The sequence below is a fragment of the Danio rerio genome, chromosome 4 (assembly GCF_052040795.2).
Source record: "Danio rerio strain M-AB ecotype USA chromosome 4, GRCz13ab, whole genome shotgun sequence".
NCBI lineage: Eukaryota > Metazoa > Chordata > Actinopteri > Cypriniformes > Danionidae > Danio > Danio rerio.
The window spans coordinates 50,040,886-50,062,689 of NC_141024.2; the positions used below are offsets into that span (position 1 = coordinate 50,040,886).

Here is a 21,804-nt window from a genome sequence, read left to right on the forward strand (position 1 = left end):
TTAATGTGTGATCAATACTGTACAGCACTAAATACCTTTGGGCAGATGATGGTGTTTTCTCTCTAAGGTCTGGTGGATAACCCATTGACCAGTCACTCTTCAGAGACACAGAGCTGGACACACATGATCCTGATCTCACACTGCACACATTAGAGGAAAAGGAGCGTCACAACCTCAAGTTGTTTTTCAAGGTGTAAGATAAATCTTTGATGAGTAAAATTTCAGATCAATTTAGCCATCAGATCATTTATTATACTCCTCTGAATATAAGAATCCCAGTCCAACACTCCCACGTGTGTCTCCTGCGTTTAAAGTTTTGTATTGAAGTCAATATTCATATTAAATATATTTACGTGGAGTTTACTCACAGCTCTGCGCATTCTCCCGTCATGTTTTTTTTTTCTTTTCTACATTTTTTTGCAAATTCTGCAGCAGAATTTGTGCAGAATGATTTATGTAAGTGTCGTAATATCAAAACTAAATTGTAATCGTATCTTAACTAAAAAATTAATATATGAAATAAAAATAAAAACTTTGAAAGTTTTATTTAATGTTTACAATGCTAATTTATTTAGATCCTCATATTTGGTAAACAAAGCAAGTCTCTCATATAATATATCTACTAAAAGACAGAAAATATGACAAACTGTACTGTAAATAATAAAAAAAAACATTTTATATCAGTCAATAATAACACTGAAATTAATTTATAAACTGAATAATATAAATGTACACACATTTACACTAGTAAATAAATAGACTCAGTGGTGGGCTAAAAACCTGCGTATTTCTGCACACACAGATTGCGTATGGGTCTAGCTATCACTAATAACAAAAACATAGGATAAGTTTATTATACCAAGTTTTTACGTAAATATAAAAAAAATCACAAGGTGCAAGAGGTGTAAAGTGTGATTTGTTGCTTTTTTCAGATCAGCACAACATTCATTTTTATGTTTTATGTCATGTTGTTAAAATAGCACATGCGTTTGCACCACTTTGTGGACTCATGGGTATTGCGGTCTATAAAGGAGGTGTCTTAAGGCTATTTTGAAGGACTAAAATAGACCACACCATTGACCCCAGATCTTTCTGTAATCTAGAATGATCTAAACACATTTGCTGAAGCTGTAAACTGAAGCTTTGTCCATAATTTGATCAGGCAACAACAACACAAACAAGAGCATTGTTGTTGGTCTTTGTTCTTCAGAGAAAGTGTTGAAATAATGGAGTAAAAAAAGAGTCAATACCTGTGTTTCTCTGAGAGAGAGTCCTTTACTCGCTCCTCTGCCATACTGCAGCTAAAACACCAATGCAGACATTAGCAGAGCTTTCAGGAAACAATCATACATATATATAAATATATAGTACTTAACATGAATGCAGTTGGTTTAACCCCTGATCTGACGTCCCAGGTGTTTCACATTTGATTTAAGGTAAATGCATGTTATATAGAGTTTATCAAGACAAGTTCAGGTTCAGCCAATTGTTGATTTAGTTAGTATTAAAATGTCTCTCTACTAAAGAGGCTTTTCGGTTAATGAGTTACTCGGACGGTCAAAGGTTAAATGCAGTGTTGTTTAAGGATCGTCAGCTTGTTGTTTTTCAGCAGCTTTTCTTCCTGTTTAACTTAAAGGTCGTGGCTCTGAATGTTTAGAGTTATATTTAATGCTGAATTATTGGACACTATTGAGTCAGTCTGATATAGAAGAGAACAAACACTTTAAAGGGATTAAAAATAAAGCTTTTAGACACAGTGTTTAAATGAGCGTGTTTGACTCAGTGTTTAATCTGTGTTTGAGGATTTGATCTTCAGGATCAGACATTTAAATCACAGTCACACATATAAAACCCCTTCATCATCTCCACAAATCAGCGTAATGTAGAAGTGTTAAACTCACATGCAGAAGTACAGACGCTCTTGTGCAGCAGGAACACAATCTGAGCTCTTAGATTCTTTCACTTCACTAAAACACACCTGTGTTATCTACAGGTATATCCTGAAATATTATTGGCTCCACAGAGTCATGCTTACATGAATATTCATGAGACTCTCCTGACTGTGGGTGTGTCCTCAAGACAACACAAACCACTGGAGCTTAAGATATCTGTGCAGATTCTCTGAGCACGAGTGTGTTGAAGGAATATTTACAGAAGGTATTTAAGATTAAATCTGAGAGGTCTCTGGAGAATATTTACTGCAATGTTGAACCTAAAAAATAAGATTAAAGATTTATATATAAATGAGTACACCTCATACAGATCTCTCTGCTGTATTATTATTATTTCTATAGGATGCTGTTCAATAATATTCAATAAGTGTGTTTATACAATAGATTAGTCAGTACCAAAAGCAAAACTGAACTAACTGAACAAAATAATTGAAGATCAAAGTGAAGAGAAACAGCACACACAAATGAATAATGATTAAACAGAGGAAAAATCAAGAAAACCAATAAACAGTATTACATTCAGTTCAAATGTTGTAGTTTGTCTTTTATTCATTGTTTGCAACACATAATCTGAATTTACATGTATTATCTCTCTATTACTGAAGGTGTTTTCAAACTCTAATTTTAATAGTCTAAACTCGCTATTTATATATATATATATATATATATATATATATATATATATATATATATATATATATATATTTATTTATTTTTTAAGGCAGTGTATTTATTGATGTTGTGCATTGTATATATAGAGTAGTCAGCATTTAAAATGGTTCAAAAAGCTTTTCCAAATTGTCCTAAGACAAGAACAGGACAGCTTTAATAAAAGGTTTTGATTATACAATGATCACTCATTTACAATACAGATGATTAATACTATTTTTGTCATAATTTCTCAAAATTCAGGAATAAAATATATATAATTTCCCTCAGACACTGGAAGACAGGGTTGACGTGGCTTGATTGTGACAAATGAATTTATTATTATCAGTAAAAATATCTAACTTAGCAGCTTTAATTTATTCATTTATTTTTTAGTTTTTTTTTTTTTTCATTATATATTTAAAGTAAAATAGCATAAGGGAATACATAGTTATACACAAATCATTGTAAAAAGGGAATTGTAAATTAAATACAGAAAACTTAAATATCCTAAATGACTGAAATCAGGGAATCATTAAAACCTTTAGATCGGTGGAAAAGAGTTCACAGATCGTCACCTTAGAATTATAAGTTTCTATTTGCGTTCGGAATGATTTTGAGATATTGAGCTTCAAAGTTTTTGCATTCCATATAGCAAACAACATGTGTGTAACAGTTCTCTTTCATACTTTAACATGACAGAGACCCTAAGCGTTCTCTAAATGCAAATGATCAAAGTTCTCTTACACTTGCAAAATGAAGTAAACGCAGATAGAACCTTCTCATTCTGAAAAGTCATTTTCCGCTTGGAATTATAAGGTTCTCTCTACCAGATCATTTATTGAAGCATTACTTATCAAGAAATACAATTAAAATGTATATAAGTTGTTGTTGTAACAATATGTTGATGCTTGAGAAAGTAAAATTTTCGTTTCTATAACATTTATTTCATGTTTTAGGATGAATATTTGTTCTTGTTCAAATTGAGCTTACAAGGCTGGGAAAAATATTTTTTTCCAGTGCGATTGTTAGTTTTATCTAATTAATATGTTAATTTTTATGACATTTTATGCTTTATAAGAATTATTGAATTATATTTATTGAATTATATGACTTATGAATTAAATTAAGTATTTGCCCTTCAAGGCTTAATATCAAATTTTAAGACTTTAAAAGAAACAAAAGATGACCAAATGAGTTTAATAAACACTGAAAAGTCTTTCACTGACTATATGTAAACAAATAAATATATTTCACATTTAATATATATGTTTTTTAATATTCACCTCTTTTTCAACAATATAAAATGTAACATTTCATCTCAATGTCGGCGATGCGGTGCCACAGTGGGTATCACAATTGCCTTACAGCAAGAAAAATGCTGGTTCAAGCCTCAGCTGGGTCAGTTGCCATTTCTGTATGGAGTTTGCATGTACTGTCCGTTTTGCTGTGGGTTTCCTCCGGGTGCTTCGGTTTCCCCCACAAGTCCAAAGACATGCGGTACAGGAGAATTGGGTAAGCTAAAATTGGCCATAGCGTATGTGTGTGATTGAGTGTGTATGGGTGTTTTCCAGTGATGGGTTGCAGTTGGAAGGGCATCTGCTGCGTAAAATATATGCTGGATAAGTTGGTGGTTCATTCCGCTGTAGTGACCCCAAATTAGTAAAGAGACTAAGCTGAAAAGAAAATGAATGAATCTCAATGTCAAAAAATGCTTCCAAATCATTATCTTTTCACACGCCTCAATTTTGTGTGGAGCGTTATTATTAAGCCAACTCTGATTTTATGTGATTTTGTCTTCCTGGTGTTGCCCGCTGTCAATGGAGCAGTCTAGCGAAATGACAAAGAAAACTTATCCTGATTAGTCCTTGTGCATACATTAAAAATGCTGATTGGCTCACAGAAATAACCATATAGAGCCAAGCTAGAGTTCGACTTTGTAGATAAACCTTTTTTGTTTTTTAAATAAGAAGTCTTAAATGTAAACTTATAAAAACACATCACATAATTTAAATAAGTTGTCATTTAACAAGAATATGTCAATAACTAAATTTTGACAAAAAATGTCAGATAGAACCTTATAATTTTAAGGTGACGATAAATAAATATATATATATATATATATATATATATATATATATATATATATATATATATATATATATATATATATTAGCGCAAGGTTAAATTGCACAAGCAGATCATCTACGAAATGAGCCGGAACCCACCAAAGCTCCCTGAGGTAAAAAGGGCTTGGGAGGAGATAGTGGCAACTGTGTCCTCGTCTTTTGACATCAAAAGAAGGGCTGTACAATGCCAAAAATTGTACAATGATGTTAGGAGACGGGGAAAAACAAAACTTGCCGCTAATAAAAAAAACAGCAAGTGACCATAGGAGGAGGACCGCCTACAGCCACTTTGGACCTTACACCAGCAGGAGGACATCACTGCCTCTACTCTCAGTGCTGAAAGCATTGGGGTGTTTGGTGGTTTAGAGGTGGGCATACAATGTATTGCATGGTTAACAAATCAAAATAAATAAAAATACATTTTTGTACAAAGCATTCAATGTTCTTATGAATAAATTTTATTTAAATAATTTTTTTTTTCAGTAATAATCAAAAAGTGAATTAACTACATTTTATGCCGCTCCGCTGGCTGAAGATTCAGCAGCCTGGCCCAGTAGGCGGGAGCAGTATGTATTTAATAAGGGAGGAGAAGAGAACATGGAACAACCATCAAGGTTGAGAGGAGAGGCGAGACTCAGAGCTTGACGTAGAAATATCAACCAGGAGAACCACCCATTCCTAGCACTCCAGCAGTTTGAGGAGCTTGAACACTCATTCAAGCCACTTGGAGATGTTGCTGCTGCCATTTGGACGCATCGCCGATAGTGTGGGAAGTCTCACTGAGGCAGTTCAGCGCAAAATACCTGCAACTTCTGAAACACCTCCTTCATACACCAGACCTTCTCTTTCCACCAGATCAGCCACACTGAGTTCTGCTGCTCCTGGACACTCCCGTTGCCCATCCTGCCATGGAGCTTTGCGACTGCAAGGAGGAGGAAGAAGGCCAAACATTTTTGATTGTAGATTGGCCAAACATTTTTGATTGTAGATTGGCCAAACATTTTTGATTGTAGATTGTAATATAAAAGATAATTAGATGCATACACATAAAGAAGCAGCTCTTCTGGCAGCTGATCTCTCCTCGCTCGTGCTGCTTCTTGAGTATTTGGATTAATTGGCTTCGGCACATGCAATTCAGCTTCACACCTTGTAAAGTCCTGTAAACGTTCCTTATTTATGTCCAAGAGACATCCATGACATATGGCAATGTTAAGCAACACACAACATGCCACAAAGAATGCTCTGACCTTCTGAGGGCTCTACAGTAATGCTCCCCCTGACTTGTCCAAATCCCTGAAGTGCATTTTTAGTATGCCAAATGCTTACGTGTGTTTTGGATTAATAAACACTTCACTCACTGTTGTAGGCATGATATATGGAGTAATCAGGCATGTTTTTAATGGATATCCATTGTGCCCTAACAGCCACCCAGCCATCAATTGAGCCCTTACAGTTGTCTGTTGTTTTGTAAGGGCGTTGTGGCTTACACAGAGGCCTTTTTCTGAGAATGCCGGTTTGTTAGCAGATAGTGTTGCCATATAAAGTTGCTGTTTTGCAGTGGCTCGTTGGTCTAGGGCAGGGCTTTTCAATTTGTTTGTCATGGGGGCCGGTTCTTGATGTGATGACACAACTGCATATAAGTGCCCATATGCTGTATTTGTACTCATAAAGACACCCACGTTGGCTTTTCCTACATTAAAATGTTAATATATTGTATTTTAAAACAACTGCATTGTCCAATTGACTTTTTTTTTTTTTTTTTTTTACAAACATTCACAATGTTGTATTTCGCACAACAAAAGCAATGCATTGCTGAAGTAGGCTTCTACATTCAGACACATTCATATGTTATGTTATGAGCAGCATAACAATTAGTGATGCAACATTATAGATTTGGTTGTAGGATTATAGTCTGAATAATAGTCATGCTTTCACGGTTATCACGTCTAATGTAAATTAGAACAACAAGCTTTATATTAGGGAAGTAGCTATTTAGATTAACTGTTGTTATCATCTGTGTTCATGCGTACATAATCATTTTAATAATGACTCGTCTAACATATCTTTTGTTTACATTGCACTGAAAGGCATGCACAACTCTCACCATGAAATGTTTTCTACTGCGTGCGCCCGGACAAAGGCAAGCGCGTTGCTCCACTTGTGCGCGCAAATTGTTTCTGCGGGTTCTCTCCTGTTCAGGCCCAGCTGAGGCGCTTCAGAAATAGCAAACTTGCAAGTGGAAAAGACGTGATCTGGGAATGGCCGCTGCAGTGTGTGCGCGTAGTAGCCTCGTACATACTTGGAACTTTAAACTAGCGCACAGTTGGCAACTTGTCATAATTTTTCTGTGCAACAGAAAAGCGGCTTAAAGAATCCTTTATGATTAATTAACTGTGACGAATAAAAAGCACAGTTAATAGTGAAATCAGCTAATCTTTGCATCTCTATTATTGATTACAGTGCATTGTACAAAAGGCATTTCCTACAAAATTCAAATGTTTTCAGCTGTCCGCACCACTCACTTATGGTGACTCATGCTCTGTGCAGCCTTTAACTGCAGCTCGCGCTGAACAGACGCACGTCACTTCATAAGTATAGCATCCGTTTTTCGAATGAACTAAATTTATTTTTGATGTCTTGGTCACACTATTTGGAAGGTCGAAACAAACTACCTTGGGGTCAGGCTTCAGTCCGCAGGCCGCCAATTGAATAGCCCTGGTCTAGGGGTATGATTCTTGCTTTAGGTGCAAGGGCTCACAGGTTCAAATCCCAGACAAGCCCTTGAAAGTGTCTGTTATTTTGAGGGACATCATGGTGTTCACAGAGGCCTGTTTCAACGCCAGTTTGCAAGCATCAGATATCATCTTGCTTAAGTTTTGATTCCATGGTATAATAGTTAGCACTCTGGACTTTGAATCCAGTGATCTGAGTTCAAATCTCGATGGAACCTTTTCCTTCTTTCCTTGCAGCTTCATATCAGTGAAATGAATGAGACCTATTTCAATCACACAAATTAGTGAGTGGTTCTGATACTATGCGCTGAGATAGCTATTTGATGCTATCACCATCCTCCTCCACTAATCACTTACATAATGTTATGTGTGGTTTTGCCATGCAGCTTTAATCTGTGAAATGGATAAGATCTATTTACCTCACTGAAAATACTGGATAAAAACAACAATTTATAAGCAAAAAAGGGGCTGCGACTCTTTTTTTGGGCAGTAGAAGTCCTGGGTCCAAGTGAAGCCCAAGCCCTGCTTCAACGTTTGAGCTTTTGAAGGTATGTACTGACTCAATCATTAGAGAAAGATTTCTGACCGTCTGCTTCTGTTACCATGTGAAGATTACAGATTTTATTGGCTCGTTGGTCTAGGGGTATGATTCTCGCTTAGGGTGTGAGAGGTCCTGGTTTGCAATCCCGGATGAGCCCTTGCAGTTTCTCTGTTTTACAAGGCATTATGTCTTTCATAAAAACGTTTTTCAAAGAATTCCAGTTTGTCAGCAGATAATGTCGGCACATAAAACATTCCTTTGCATAGTGGCTTGGTTGTCGAGGAGTATGATTCTCGTTCATGCCGTGAGAAATCCCAGATTCAAATTTCGTTTGAGCCTTTACAGTTGTGTGCTGTTTTGTAAGGGCGTTGTGGCTTACACAGAGGCCTTTTTTCTGAGAATGCCGGTTTGTCAGCAGATAGTGTTGCCATGTAAAGTGGCTGTTTTGCAGTGCCTCGTTGGTCTAGGGGCTTCATTCTCGCATAAGGTGCGTGAGGTACCGTTCTGGGTCCAAATGAAGCAAAAGCCCTGCTTCAATGTTTGTTAGATAAGGATTTCTGACCATCTGTCGGTTCTGATGTCTTGTGAAATATTCATGCTTTTGTGGCTTGTTGGTCTAGGGGTATGATTCTCGCTTAGGGTGTGAGAGGTCCTGGGTTCAAATCCTGGATGAACCCTTGCAGTTTCTCTGTTGTTTTACAGGGCATTGTGGCTTTCGTAAAAACGTCTTTCAAAGAATTCCAGTTTGTCAGCAGATAATGTCGGCACATAAAACATTCCTTTGCATAGTGGCTTGGTTGTCGAGGAGTATGATTCTCGTTCATGCCGTGAGAAATCCCACATTCAAATTTCGGTTGAGCTCTTACAGTTGTCTGCTGTTTTGTAAGGGCGTTGTGGCTTACACAGAGGCCTTTTTTCTGAAAATGCCGGTTTGTCAGCAGATAGTGTTGCCATATAAAGATATTTTTGCAGTGGCTGTTTTGCAGTGGCTCGTTGGTCTAGGGGTATGATTCTCGATTAGGGTGCCCTTGATTCGTTAGAGAAAGATTTTTAACTATCTGATGCTTCTGACGCCATGTGAAACTCACTTAATTTAGTGGCTCGTTGGTCTAGGGGTATGATTCTCGCTTCGGGTGCGAGAGGTCCCGGGTTCAATTCCCGGACGAGCCCTTTCAGGAGTACTACCTTTTACAGGGCATTATCTCTTTCATAAAAATGTCTTTCGAAGAATTCCAGTTTGTCAGCAGATAGTGTCGCCACATAAAACATTCCTTTGCATAGTGGCTTGATGTTCTAGGAGTATGATTTTTCGTTCATGCCATGAGAAATCCCAGATTCAAATTTTGGTTGAGCCCTTACAGTTGTCTGCTGTTTTGTAAGGGCGTTGTGGCTTACACAGAGGCCTTTTTTCTGAGAATGCCAGTTTGTCAGCAGATAGTGTTGCCATATAAAGTTGCTGTTTTGCAATGGCTCGTTGGTCTAGGGGTATGATTCTCGCTTAGGGTGCCCTTGATTCATTAGAGAAAGATTTCTGACTATCTGATGCTTCTGACGCCATGTGAAATTCTCTCAGTTTAGTTGCTTGTTGGTCTAGGGGTATGATTCTTGCTTCGGCTGGCGAGGTCCCGGGTTTAAATCCCGGACGAGCCCTTGCAGGTGTACTGTGTTTTACAGGGCATTATGTCTTTCATAAAAATGTCTTTCGAAGAATTTCAGTTTGTCAGCAGGTAGTGTCGCCACATAAAACATTCCTTGCATAGTGGCTTGGTGGTCTAGGAGTATGATTCTCAATCATGCCGTGAGAAATCCCACGTTCAAATTTCGGTTGAGCCCTTACAGTTGTCTGCTGTTTTGTAAGGGTGTTGTGGCTTACACAGTGGCCTTTTTCAGAGAATGCCGCTTTGTCAGCAGATAGTGTTGCCATGTAAAGTGACTGTTTTGCAGTAGCTCGTTGGTCTAGGGGCATGATTCACGCTTAAGGCGTCCAAATGAAGCAAAAGCCCTGCTTCAACGCTAAAGCTTTTGAAGGTATGTTCTGACTCAATTGTTAAATAAGGATTTCTGACCTTCTGCTGCTTCTGATGTCTTGTGAAATATTCAAGCTTTTGTGGCTCATTGGTCTAGCGCCCCCACCCACTTTTGGCGTTCATAAACAATCATAAAGCCCTCGTGCTGCAGGTATGAGGAGGTCTGCTGAAGGCGCGCAGCTGTCGTGAAGTGAGGAGTTTGTGTCTTTAATAAACGACGGCAGTTTGCGTTCACTGAACAGTAAGAATGATTAATAAATCCATATGAAACAGTCCCTTAAAAGTCACAACTCGCTTTCAGTTTCGGGCTTTGGGGCGTTTTGCACTCGCACACAAGCGTACCGCGCCAAAGCCCAAGTGAACCGTGCTCAGGCACACCTCTTCCAACTGGGCCAGGGCCGGCCAAGTGAACCGTGCTTGAGCCCGATTCAGCGCACTCACACTTCTCAAACGATCCGGGAAACGGACCTGGGCATGGTACGGATGGCATAGTGTGAGTAGGCCCTAAAGACCCCTTCCATCTTGTCAGCATTTTCTGCATCATGACATGCTGATTTTTGTTGTCTATTGGTTTTTTTCTTCTCCGATTTTTGTTATTGGGCAAATGTCTCTAACAATATATTTTTGTGGCGCTGTTACTTAGCTGGTCAAAGTGCCTGTCTTGTAAACAGGAGATCCTGGGTTCAAATCCCAGCAGCGCCTTAGTGTTTGTTTTATAGAGCTAACGAAATGAATTATGAAATTGTATAGCTTTGAGGCGTAATGGATTGTGCAACAAATAGAGTTGAACAACCTCTTAGGTTGCCATTTAAAGACTTGCTGTCTTTTTTTGTCTCTTTGTGCAGAAACAACTTGCCCTCTTTTTTGCGCTGTGGCTTAGTTGGTCAAAGCGCCTGTCTAGTAAACAGAAGATCCTGGGATCAAATCCCAGCACTGCCTAATATACTGGTGCCATGATTGCTTCTTCTTAAGAGTTACGACTGTTTACACAGCGTGCTGTTTAGCAGTCTGTTTCTTAACAAAACTCAAATCCTTAAGAACGCTGCTCGTTCAAGAGGTCTTTGCACAATGGCTTTATATAGCATAGTGTGGTAATGCGTAACCAATTGGACTTTAATATTTCAAGTCGAGACATTCACACATGCAGCGCTACCGTTGTATGTTTTTTTTTTTCTTTTTTCGATTAAACAATTAGCCCCGTTTATGGCTGTCTGGTGCTGTGGCTTAGTTGGTCAAAGCGCCTGTCTAGTAAACCGGAGAACCTGGGTTCAAATCCCAGCAGTGCCTATTGTACAGGTTCCAGGACTGCTTTTTCTTAAGAGTTACGACTGTTTACGCAGCGGGATGTTTTGCAGTCGGTTTCTTAACAAAACTCAAATCCTTAAGAATGCTGCTCGTTCAAGAGGGCTTTGGACGATGGCTTTATATAGCATAGTGTGGTAATGCCTAACCAATTGGACTTTAATATATCAAGTCCAGACATTTACACATGCAGCGCTACGGTTGTTAGGTTTTTTTTCCTCTTTTTTCGATTAAACAATTAGCCCATGTCAACATCATTTGGCACTGTGGCTTAGTTGGTCAAAGCGCCTGTTTAGTAAACAGGAGATCCTGGATTTGAATCCCAGCAGTGCCTTGTCCGCAGTTAGCCATTCTTTCATGGGCCAGAGAGTACCAAAAAGTGATTTCTGTGCAACAGTGCTTGAGGCAGGAGAGCACTCAAGCTCTGTGGTGCAATGTATAGCGCATTGGACTTCTAGGCTGTGAGCTAAGGCTGGGGATTTAATCGGGCTGGGCCAATTGCCCAGGAAGTTAAGCAGTGAGGCCGAAATCATGTTGCGTTTCCACTCTCGCGCTAGTAGCTCGCAGCACGTCACGCAAACCCCGCCCTCATAATGTCCCCCGAATCGAGCGTTACACAACTCGCCCTCTTCAGAGGGAATCAGGCAGATAAAGCACACCATCACATCCTCACGAAACCATTCAAATAAAGACAACTGAAACAAACAAATGACACGTTACTGTACAACATTACATTGTATGTCTATACGCACATGCCTGTCTGTTCTCATTCATCATACTCATTTACTCACCGACCAACTGAATTTGAAACTAATTTTCATGTGAAGCAACACGCCCCTTCACCTACTCCAGAATGCAGCAGCATGAGTGGTCTTCAATGAATTGAAAAGAGCACATGTCACTCCGCTACTCACCCGTTTGCACAGGCTGCCAGTTGCTGCTCGCATCAAATTCAAAGCTCTGATGTTTGCCTACAAAGCGACCTCTGGCTTTGCTCCCTCTTATCTGCTCTCACTTCTGCAGATTTATATGCCCTCAAGAAACTTGCGTTCTGTGAATAAACGTCGCCTCGTGGTTCCATCCCAAAGAGGGAAGTAATCACTTTCCCGAACTCTCGCATTCAATCTGCCCAGTTGGTGGACTGAACTCCTTACCTGTCTGACTCTTCATCCTTCTTTTCTGCTTCATAGCATGTTTAGTTAAAATAAGATCATCATCATATTGTTTTAATTTTTGTTTTGTCCACTTGCAAAACTTACGCAGGTTTCACAATGCATAATCGCTGCGTATTTTTTCGAGGTGTTCCAGAGTTGCAAAAACTTCTAAGTATTTGGAATGTACACTTGCTTTATTAAAATGAAAGAATGTCCAAGACAAAGCTAATAAGTGTCTTATGAGTATATCTACACTAGCAGTGGAATTTACTGGAATTCACCTGAAATCTTGCCTAGGGCTCCAAATTGGTTGGGCCAGACCTAATCATGATCATGCTGGATAATCGCGCGCACACACCTGTTTTAACACACTGCAGCAAATCGATCATTTGAATGGAAGAAGATGTCGGCCTCACTGAAAAGAATTGATTAAGAGAATAGACAGTTCAAAGTTGAATGAACAGATAAGTATGTGTTTATTTTGCCCTAAGCCAGCTCGAATCAGTAACCTTCTTGCTGTGAGGCCATTGTGCTACCCACTGCGTCATGGTGCTGCATCTTATGGATGTTTATTAAAAACAAGTTATGTAATATCAATTGTTTCATATTTGACCTTAATAAAAAAATTCAGATTTGGAACTTTTAATGTAGACATTGAGAACCCCTGTTTCAGCCTATCATTAACAGATAGACCCAGATCATGTGCCTAGAAATCTGCACTGGACTATTTTTTCAGTCTGATTCCCACTGGTTTTATTTTGCACCTAATCGCCCCTGCTATTTATTTACTCTTTGTTTATTTAGAACAAAATTCATCTGACTGTTGATTCCCTGTTAAGACAGCGGTGAAGCCAAATGGTCTCGCTTTGCTGAACCTTTATGTTCTGTGCAGATCTGGGTCAGTCCGCATGAATATGGTTTAATTTTCCACATTGGGGCTGATAACAGAGTTTTCTGGAATTAATGTAAAAAAATGCATTGTCGCCTTGGTAATGTAAGCGTAATTTAAACAAGAAATGTGAAAAAGTGGCATGAGAATAATCTCAAACGCGTGAGTCTTGTAAAATAATAAAAATTCTACATATATCCTCCAATTTTCATTTTAATTTGAAGCAAGCTAACAAAAAATACAAGGCATTTTGTAAAAATGTACCAAAAGTTTAAAATTTTCATTTAACAGTTAATTGTTAATAGAAAAATATATTTGATTAATTATTATTATTATTATTATTATTATTTTACACTTTTTTACTTAGGTGGCACCATGGCTCAATGCTTAGCACTGTTGCCCCACAGCAAGAAGGTCACTGGTTCGAGTCTTGACTGGGCCAGGAGTGTTTCTGTGTGGAGTTTGCATGTTCTCCGTGTGTTGGTTTCCTCTGGGTGCTCCGGTTTCTCTCACAGTCCAAACACATGCAGTATAGGGGAATTTAATTTACTAAAATGGCCGTGGTGTGTGAGTGTGAATGAGAGTAAATGGGTTGCGGCTGGAAGGGCATCCGCTCTGTAAAACATATGCTGGACTAGTTGGCAGTTCGTTCTTTGGCGACCCCTGATAAATAAGGGACTAAGCAAAAAGAAAAATTAATAAATGAGTTTTAAGACTGTCTGGACTCGGCCGGACTCGACTCGGACTCGGATGTTAAGGACTCGGACTTAAGTCCGACTCGACCCCTTTTGGACTCGGACTTGGACTTGTACTCGACTGGTTAAGGACTTGGTCTCGACTTGGACTCGACAAAGGTGGACTCGACCCCAACTCTAATAATCACAACTGTGCTCATTTAGGAGCCGGGGAAGCAAAGAGAAGAAAACGTTCCTGTGAAGATCTTTCACAGAAGCCCCACTCAGACTCTCCACTGTCTGCTGTAAGTTCATCGTTTGTACATCACAATTAGGTGGTGTATATACTCCTGAATACAGTTTTGTGAGCATAGATGGGGAGACTGTGCAAAAAGTATGAATATGTCAATGAAAAAGGTTTTACCTATTATACTTACTTTGTTGAAGGCTCCTGCGTCAACTTATTTATTGGAGGCTCCTGCATCAGCCTCATTAGTTCCTGTCTTTTCTTCTTCATCGGCTCCTGCATCAGCCTCATCAGTTCCTGCCTTTTCTTCTTCATCGGCTCCTGCATCAGCCTCGTCAGTTTCTGCCTTGGGTTCTTCTTCAGCTCCTGCATCAGCTTCTGTGTCAGCTTCTGATGTTCAACCTAGAAGGTCATCTGGTGGGTCAACACACAGTGACCCAGCATATTCTGAGGTAACTGTCAAAGAACTCTGTGAAGATAAGAAAAATTAATACTTTAATACTAAAACTTTAATTGATTTTAACAGTTTTGTCTCGGTTATTCTAATTACCAGGTGTCATTTGAGGGTTGGCACAAGATGTGGGAGTCTGGTCTTCATGGGCTGCCCAGTGCAGACATACTGTGGCTTAAGGAGGATGCTGAAAGGGGACTCTTTCAGAGGGCCATGTCTTATAAAGACAAACATGGAAACAGAAAGTGGAGGAAAGTCCTGAAGGATGACCGGATGTGGTTTCACCCTCCAGAATTTCCTGGAGTGGTGGAAGGAAAAGTCCCCTCAGCAGACTCCTTTTTTCACAGCTCCGTTTTTTTCTGGAGACCAGTCGGTGTGTGGCGTTACAGTCTTCGGTGCCCAAGGTCTGATTGCCCAGCACGCACCAATCAGAAGGCTTTTCTCTACCATTGTGGGTATTCATCCACGGTAAGACAGATCTGCCACATGTCTGGCTGGTACTCCATGCTGACTGAGGTCCTGGCATGCAACGCCTGTAGAAAGGCTGCAAAGGAGTCAGAAGAGCATACTATTGGTCGTTTCCTGTCATGGGATCAGTGCATCCTTAATCAGCTCAGTTCAGCTCACAGAGCGGTGTTTCCTGCTGTCTTGACGCTACGGTGAGTCTCTAGCAGAATACAAATCATTGTGAAATTATGCAGAGTCTTAAAAAGAGTTAAGATTCACCATCCTCTAATGATTGTCTTGCTCCTATGATTCTAGGCGTGGCGTGGACAAGCAGGTGATCCGCCTGATGAGGGTCACACTGAGGGAAACACCATGGTGAAGGTTTGGAGACAGGTGCAGGAGAGCCACTGCGAGGGCTATCTACAGAGAAAGGACTTGTACACCACTCTTCTCAGCCAGTACAACAAACCTGGGAAGATCACTCGTAAGTCAGAGTTAATTGTTTTCTTTAAGGGATAGTTCACCCAGAAATGAGTAGTTTTAAACCTTTATGAGATTCTCTCTTTTGTTAAACACAAAAGAAGATATTCTGAAGAAAGCTGAAATCCTGTAACTATTGACTTCCAAAGTATTTGTTTGTTTGTTTTTTTACAATGGAAGTCAATGGTTACAGGTTTCTGACATTTTTCTAAATATCTTGTTTAGTGTTTAAAAGAAACCCATAATGGTTTAAAATCATTAAAAGGATCAGCAAATGATGACAGAATTATTATTTTTAAATTCCTATCCTTTTGAGCATTTATTCAAAGATTAAGCAGCAAAGTGTCTGTTTTCTCTGCTTTTAGGGAGTTTGTGCCAGCAGTTCCAGCGACCACCAGCACGGAGAGAGCCGCCATCTGCCAGACTGATGAGAAAGGCGTTCCTTATCTCAGAGGCAGATAACATCGAGGACTACCGTACTCAGATTATGTCCACATTTGGGCAAGTCCTGAAGTACGACTCCACCAAGAAGGTAAATTTAACACAATGGAAAAAAAGTCAGTTTGTAAACGTATTGCTAAACCTTTTTACTGTTATTCTTTCAGGAAATCCTTTATCAGAGAGATTTTATCCTTAAAATATTATTGTCCACTTTTGCATCATGGGACATTTTAATCATTAATTATAAATGACAATTGATAAGTAAAGTATTATTAATTGTTTAATAATAAATAATTATCAATAAATTAATATCTAATATGGGTTACTAGTGCTTTAAAATTTGTCACCATCACACGCACCAGATTATTAATCATACTTACCTACCTCTTTGTGTGTCGTTTTCTTCACTTCAGGTTTCCTCTTGCATGCTCTGCATCCGAAATCTAATGAGCTGCAATGCAAAAACACATTATTAATTCATTTCTGAATATTAGTGACTATTGCTTTCTTGGTCTGGTGCAGAAAAAAAAATACAAAATACAAAAATGTTTAAATCTGTTTGTGTTGTATTTGTTATCAGATCTGCAAGAAACTCTCCGGCGATGGAAAAGGCACTGCAGAGTGGTGTACCAATGTGGCCAACGAGCACGGGCAGATCCTCATATCTGTTCTCACCTGTGAGGAGTCATTGGAGAAGATGAGGCCGATGGCTGAAGGCCTCATGGAGAGGTACAGGAGAGCTGACGAGGCACCGCCCGAGCTCATGTATGTGGATCGTGGCTGCTGTCGCGTCCACGCCGTGTCCTCGGTTGAGCAGCTCTTCAGTGACTGGACGGACAGGGGCATGCTGGTACGGCTTTCATTGGATCCATCGATTCGATGCAGCCCTACGGACAGATCATCATCCAAAGTATGCCCTGTTCAAGTCTGCCCTCTCTGCTGCCGTCTTTGCCTACAACAAAGACGACATGGCTCTTCCGGTACAGGCGATACGTGCCGGTCACCCAACCAACTATGCCTCCCTGACTGACAGCCAGATCATCGAGCTGCGTGTCAGTAAATATGACCTCAGCCATTACGTCAGGAGGATCACAGTTGGTGCACAGGAAACATGTGCGTGCGTGCAGTGCACCATTGATCTCCTAAAGGGAGCCGCAGGGATGGATGAGAACCAGGTGCATCTGTTTAAGGACTCTTCAGCCACCGACGACGTCCGGGAGAACCAGAAGAAGCACCTTGAATGCATCCAGGATCCACCAGGGAGGAACATGTACACCATCACCAAGTATGTGACCCGTAACGGTGTTCGTCTTGCGCGGTACAGTACGGTGAGAGGAAGCAACAGTCTGGAGGGCTTTCATTCCTTTCTGCCTGACATGATCCCTGGACCCCACTGTGCTGCCATCCCGTTTCAAGTCTCTCTGCTGGCTGGCATCGCACGCTGGAACTCTAACAGGGAGTCAGCCAGCGTCCAAGGGCGGAAAGGGAGGAAACATATGGTGTACATGTCTCCTCTGGTCCATCGCCTAAACTAAAGGTGCCAGGAGCTATTTGGGGAGGTGGAGGAGGCAAACTACAGGCCTCCGGTTCCTGCTGGTGATGAGCGCATTGGTCTGGAGTACCTGTTTTCCCATTCCTCAGAGCCCTTCAGTGCTCCTGATCATTACGCTCAGACTAGAGAGACACTTCAGGCAGATGAGGATGAGGACGAAGATGTTCCTGCTGGGGAAGAGGAAGAGCCGCAGGAGAAAGGTGATGATGTGGGCTACTCCTCAGACCGCGAGAGGGACAGCCTGACTCCTCTGAGGAACCGTCTGTGCCTCACCGATCAGGCAGTGACTGCTGAATTTGACCCCTGTATGGAGGACGTGTGCGGTCCCAATCATCTGCCTGGGTACCAGCACGTAGAGGATCTGTGTAAAGTCCTTGTTGAGATCGCCCTGGAGGAAGGAAAACTTGCCTTAAATGAGTCGACCAGGCAAAAGGTCATCAGCGCCTGGAACAAGCTTGACCTCCATGACCGCAGCATCCAACAATTCGACAGCCTCTACTCTGCACGCTGGGGCAATGCTCTGTTTGGCCGCACCAGTGGAGATCCGACTGAGGCGTCCCTGGTGCAGAAGCTCAAGTTCAGCAAGCGGTACTCAGCCGCACACTTGGTGGACTCCAGAAAGAACCGGCTGATGTACTGCCTGGTCAAACAGCTGTGGCTTCATCCTGGTGTTGGAGGAAAAGCTAAAGGGTCACCGCTGAAACAGCAGATCACTAAACTGTACCAGCGTGTGCAGCAGAGAGTGACGGTGGACGATGATCAGCTCAGCAAACTCGGGATTCCCATCCTGAAAATAAATTCAAAGTGCGTGAGCGAGTTCATCAGGAGGCAGGAGGCACTGTCAGCCACAAACGTCACCGACCAGGGTCTGTCTGTCCTCCGTCGTCACCAGAGCGTCTCCAGCACCAGCCAGCCCCCCGCTGAGGAGCTTCCAGAGGAAAGACCCCATACCAGCCGGCCTGCAGTGCAGTATCCCATCACCACTTCTCTGGCCGGCACCCGAAAGTTGAAGCAAAGGTTCCCGCAAATCTTACCTGTCCCTCCCTCTGCTCTTGCTCAACCAGTTCCTGCGCCGGCCCATTCGATGCCCGCAGGACTCCGGCACACACACACTCCGCTGACTGCACCTCCCGCTGTTTCCTTGCCGCAGGCATCCACTCCGCTAATGTTGCCCTCAAGATCAACAGTCTACAAGAGGAAAAAGGCAGAACTCAGTGGCTCTGGACATCCAACCTCAGTGAAGGTTTACATCTGTGCTCTGTGTGGCCAACCAACTCAAGGCCACAAGAAATACAGAAAGAAGAGCTACTGTGAGAGCTCCAAAGCCTCCACGTCCACAAACCTTGCTGGGCAGACGTTTGACTGTTTTGAAGACTTTAAAAGGGCTGTGGACGTTCTCTTGGGCTCTCAGTCTCAGGCCTCCGAGTCTGTCTAACTGGACCTCTATCCATGTTGCGGTTCATAGTTCTTGACTTGTAACAGTATTATTGTTGCAAAAATGGATATGTTATAATAACAGTTGGTTGTTTGAAAGTTTACAGTGTTTTACACTAATCTGTTGATTGTTGTAACACTGGTATTGATGCAAAAATGTATGTTATAATAACAGTTGATTTTTTAAAAGTTTACAGGTTTTTACGGTTTGCACTAATTTGTTGACTGTTTTTTACACTTATTGTTGCACAAATGTTCGCAATATTAACAGTTGACTGTTTCAGAGTATACATCGTTTTATACTAATTTGTAGATTGTAACTTATTGTTAATTTACAAAAGTTAAGCTTTTTTTTTTTTTTACAGTTTGCACTAATTTGTTGATTGTTGTAGAAACAAATTTTATATTAACATTTGACTGTTTAAGTTTACAATGTTTTACACTAATTTGTTGATTGTTGTAACACTGTTTTGTTCCAGAAATGTATGTTATATTAACAGTTTATTGTTTTACAGTTTACAGTATTTCTTTAATTGTTTTCTTGTTTTTATTTATTTATTTATTTATTTATTTATTTATTTATGTATTTATTTATGTTTATTAAGTATATATTATCATAATGTTATTTAAAGTACTTTAATATAATTATTTTATTTAATTATTTATTTATTATAAAATTTTAGTAATAAAAAATATAAAATTATGTTATTTAAAGTACTTTAATTATTACTTTGTGATAACTAATGTTGCTTTATATACTTTAATTGTTAGCTTAGTTTTTTTTTTAAGAGGATTTAATTTTTTATTTTTATTTTTTTTATATCTAAATGCTTGACCTGGCAGTATTTTTTTATGTATACAAATATATTCTTATATCTATAACTGCTATCAGTAATATTAAAACTAATGATTGTAATAGTAATGTGTTTTTTATTATGTACAAAGTATATCTATAGTATACATTTTTTTATGTCAGGCAGGTCTAACAATATGTTTAGAACTTTTCTTTTGCACTTTTAATAAATTTGGATAATAAAATACAATCTCGTGTTTTTTTTTGTATGTGTTGGAAGGACTTCATTGGTTTTTAAAAATTGACTAAATCTTCTGATTTTGAATTTAATTTAGAATCATTATCTGAGTCTATGACAATAATATGCAGTAGATTTTAATAGTAACCTCTGGTACAGGCGCTCTGAAAAGTCTATTGCTCCTCTGTGTTTTTCCAAGTCCAGCTCTGGAGTCGATGACAGCTTATCCTGTTGCCGTCAGATGGGATGCCAGTGGATTCATCCTTAAACCACATTCCAACATCAAGCTCCACCTGCAACACACAAATACAAAAACAGTACATTATTCAAATATCCTATGCCATTACACTCTCAAAATAGAACTGTCGTAATTTGTTACAAAGTAGTTAGTTACTATAATTAAAATACTTACCCAGTAACAAAGTAAGGGATTATTATTCATTTTATGTAATTATATTACTGCTATTAGAAATATGATGGTATATCTGTATAATATAATAGAACAGATGCTAAATATTTCCATTTTTTGTTATACAAACAAATATTTTTTTTAATATTTAAGAATAATTCTACTAAACATTATGCATTTATAAAAAAGTTTGACCTTTAATTACTACTATTACATATGAATATTTTATTTATAGAACTGATATTACATATATTAATTTATATATTCCATTTGTTGAGGTTTATGGGGATTTTGAGTGAACCATAAAAAGTAATTTAATTTAAAAAGCAACTTAAATTTTAATAACAAACTTATTAAATGATCATTTCATGGTTCACTTTTATGCACAGTTAGGGTTGTTTGCTTTAATTTCAAAAGCACCACAGCATATGCAACGTGTCCTGACAGTTACTACTATTTGTTTTGATGACATCACCATGGGGGTTGTTCACTCGCAAAAGCAGTTCATTCATGGTTTGCTGAAACTCAATCAACCAATCAGGTGCTGTAATTGCCTACAGATCTAAAATGAAATTTGCACGCCGTACAGGTCGATCGCCATTCGCAGGGGTCAGCGTGGCCGGAGTGCAATGGCCAAGCCTCGCCCTGGGTGAACCACCTTCTTGATCATGGTATCTCCCCTGCCAGGTAAGTATGAGTTGCCGGGCGGCGCAAATGGCAGCCGCCGTTTTCTATCGGCCGTACTCCAGGGCGGTGATGCCCAGCCACCGAGCATGGGGAATGGGCCAGCAACCCCTGTCTCCTGACGGCGCTGTACTTGCAGCAGACGTGCCTGTGCCTGCAAACCACTCGCTAGTAACTGTGGCAACGCATGAAGAGTTTGAGCTTCCTCCAGATGCTTGCTTTGTGTTTTGTCATCAGTTGGGGCTGCCAACACATGGATTCCACCGGACGCACTCGACCTGGGGATAACAGACCCTCTATGGGGGGAGGGGAGGGGATCCTCCTGTTCTTTCTTTCTTTTCCTCCATCTGTTTTCTTTCTCTACAGATGCCGTTTTTCTCTGCTTAGTTTCTGATTTGGTCTATTTGGACATGTCGACCTCCTGCTTTGCTGCGGTTCGGACCGCCTTTGCCTAGAGCTCCGTGCTTTGCACTCTTGCCTTGTATGTTTTGTGTCCTGTTTTCTCACGTCAGCCTATCAGCACAGTGCTCAAACGACATAGCTTGAAGAAGACGAGGGGATCTACAAACGTTCCGCAAAA

The 21,804-nt window shown here is 40.0% G+C and overlaps 1 protein-coding gene, 2 non-coding genes and 1 pseudogene across 3 annotated transcripts in view; 2 read left to right on the forward strand and 2 right to left on the reverse strand.

Annotated features, from left to right (window-relative positions):
- The window catches only part of LOC137490965 (protein NLRC3), a 766,684-nt gene extending 764,690 nt beyond the window's left edge, over positions 1-1,994 (reverse strand). Inside the window, exons 1-3 of the mRNA XM_088650120.1 lie at positions 1,902-1,994; positions 1,251-1,301; positions 36-140 (exon numbers count right to left, since the gene is read on the reverse strand). Of these exons, the coding sequence (XP_088506246.1) occupies positions 36-140; positions 1,251-1,294 (149 nt within the window). The 5' untranslated portion in view covers positions 1,295-1,301; positions 1,902-1,994. The remainder of the gene's footprint in view (positions 1-35; positions 141-1,250; positions 1,302-1,901) is intronic.
- A 7,106-nt stretch (positions 1,995-9,100) lies between these two features.
- trnap-cgg (transfer RNA proline (anticodon CGG)) lies at positions 9,101-9,172 on the forward strand. The gene has a single exon. It is a non-coding gene; the product is annotated as a tRNA-Pro (tRNA).
- Positions 9,173-10,657: 1,485 nt separating this feature from the next.
- Positions 10,658-10,731, forward strand: trnat-ugu (transfer RNA threonine (anticodon UGU)). Its single transcript has one exon. It is a non-coding gene; the product is annotated as a tRNA-Thr (tRNA).
- Positions 10,732-21,083: 10,352 nt separating this feature from the next.
- LOC137494489 (U1 spliceosomal RNA) lies at positions 21,084-21,235 on the reverse strand (annotated as a pseudogene).
- Between the last annotated feature and the right edge of the window lie 569 nt (positions 21,236-21,804).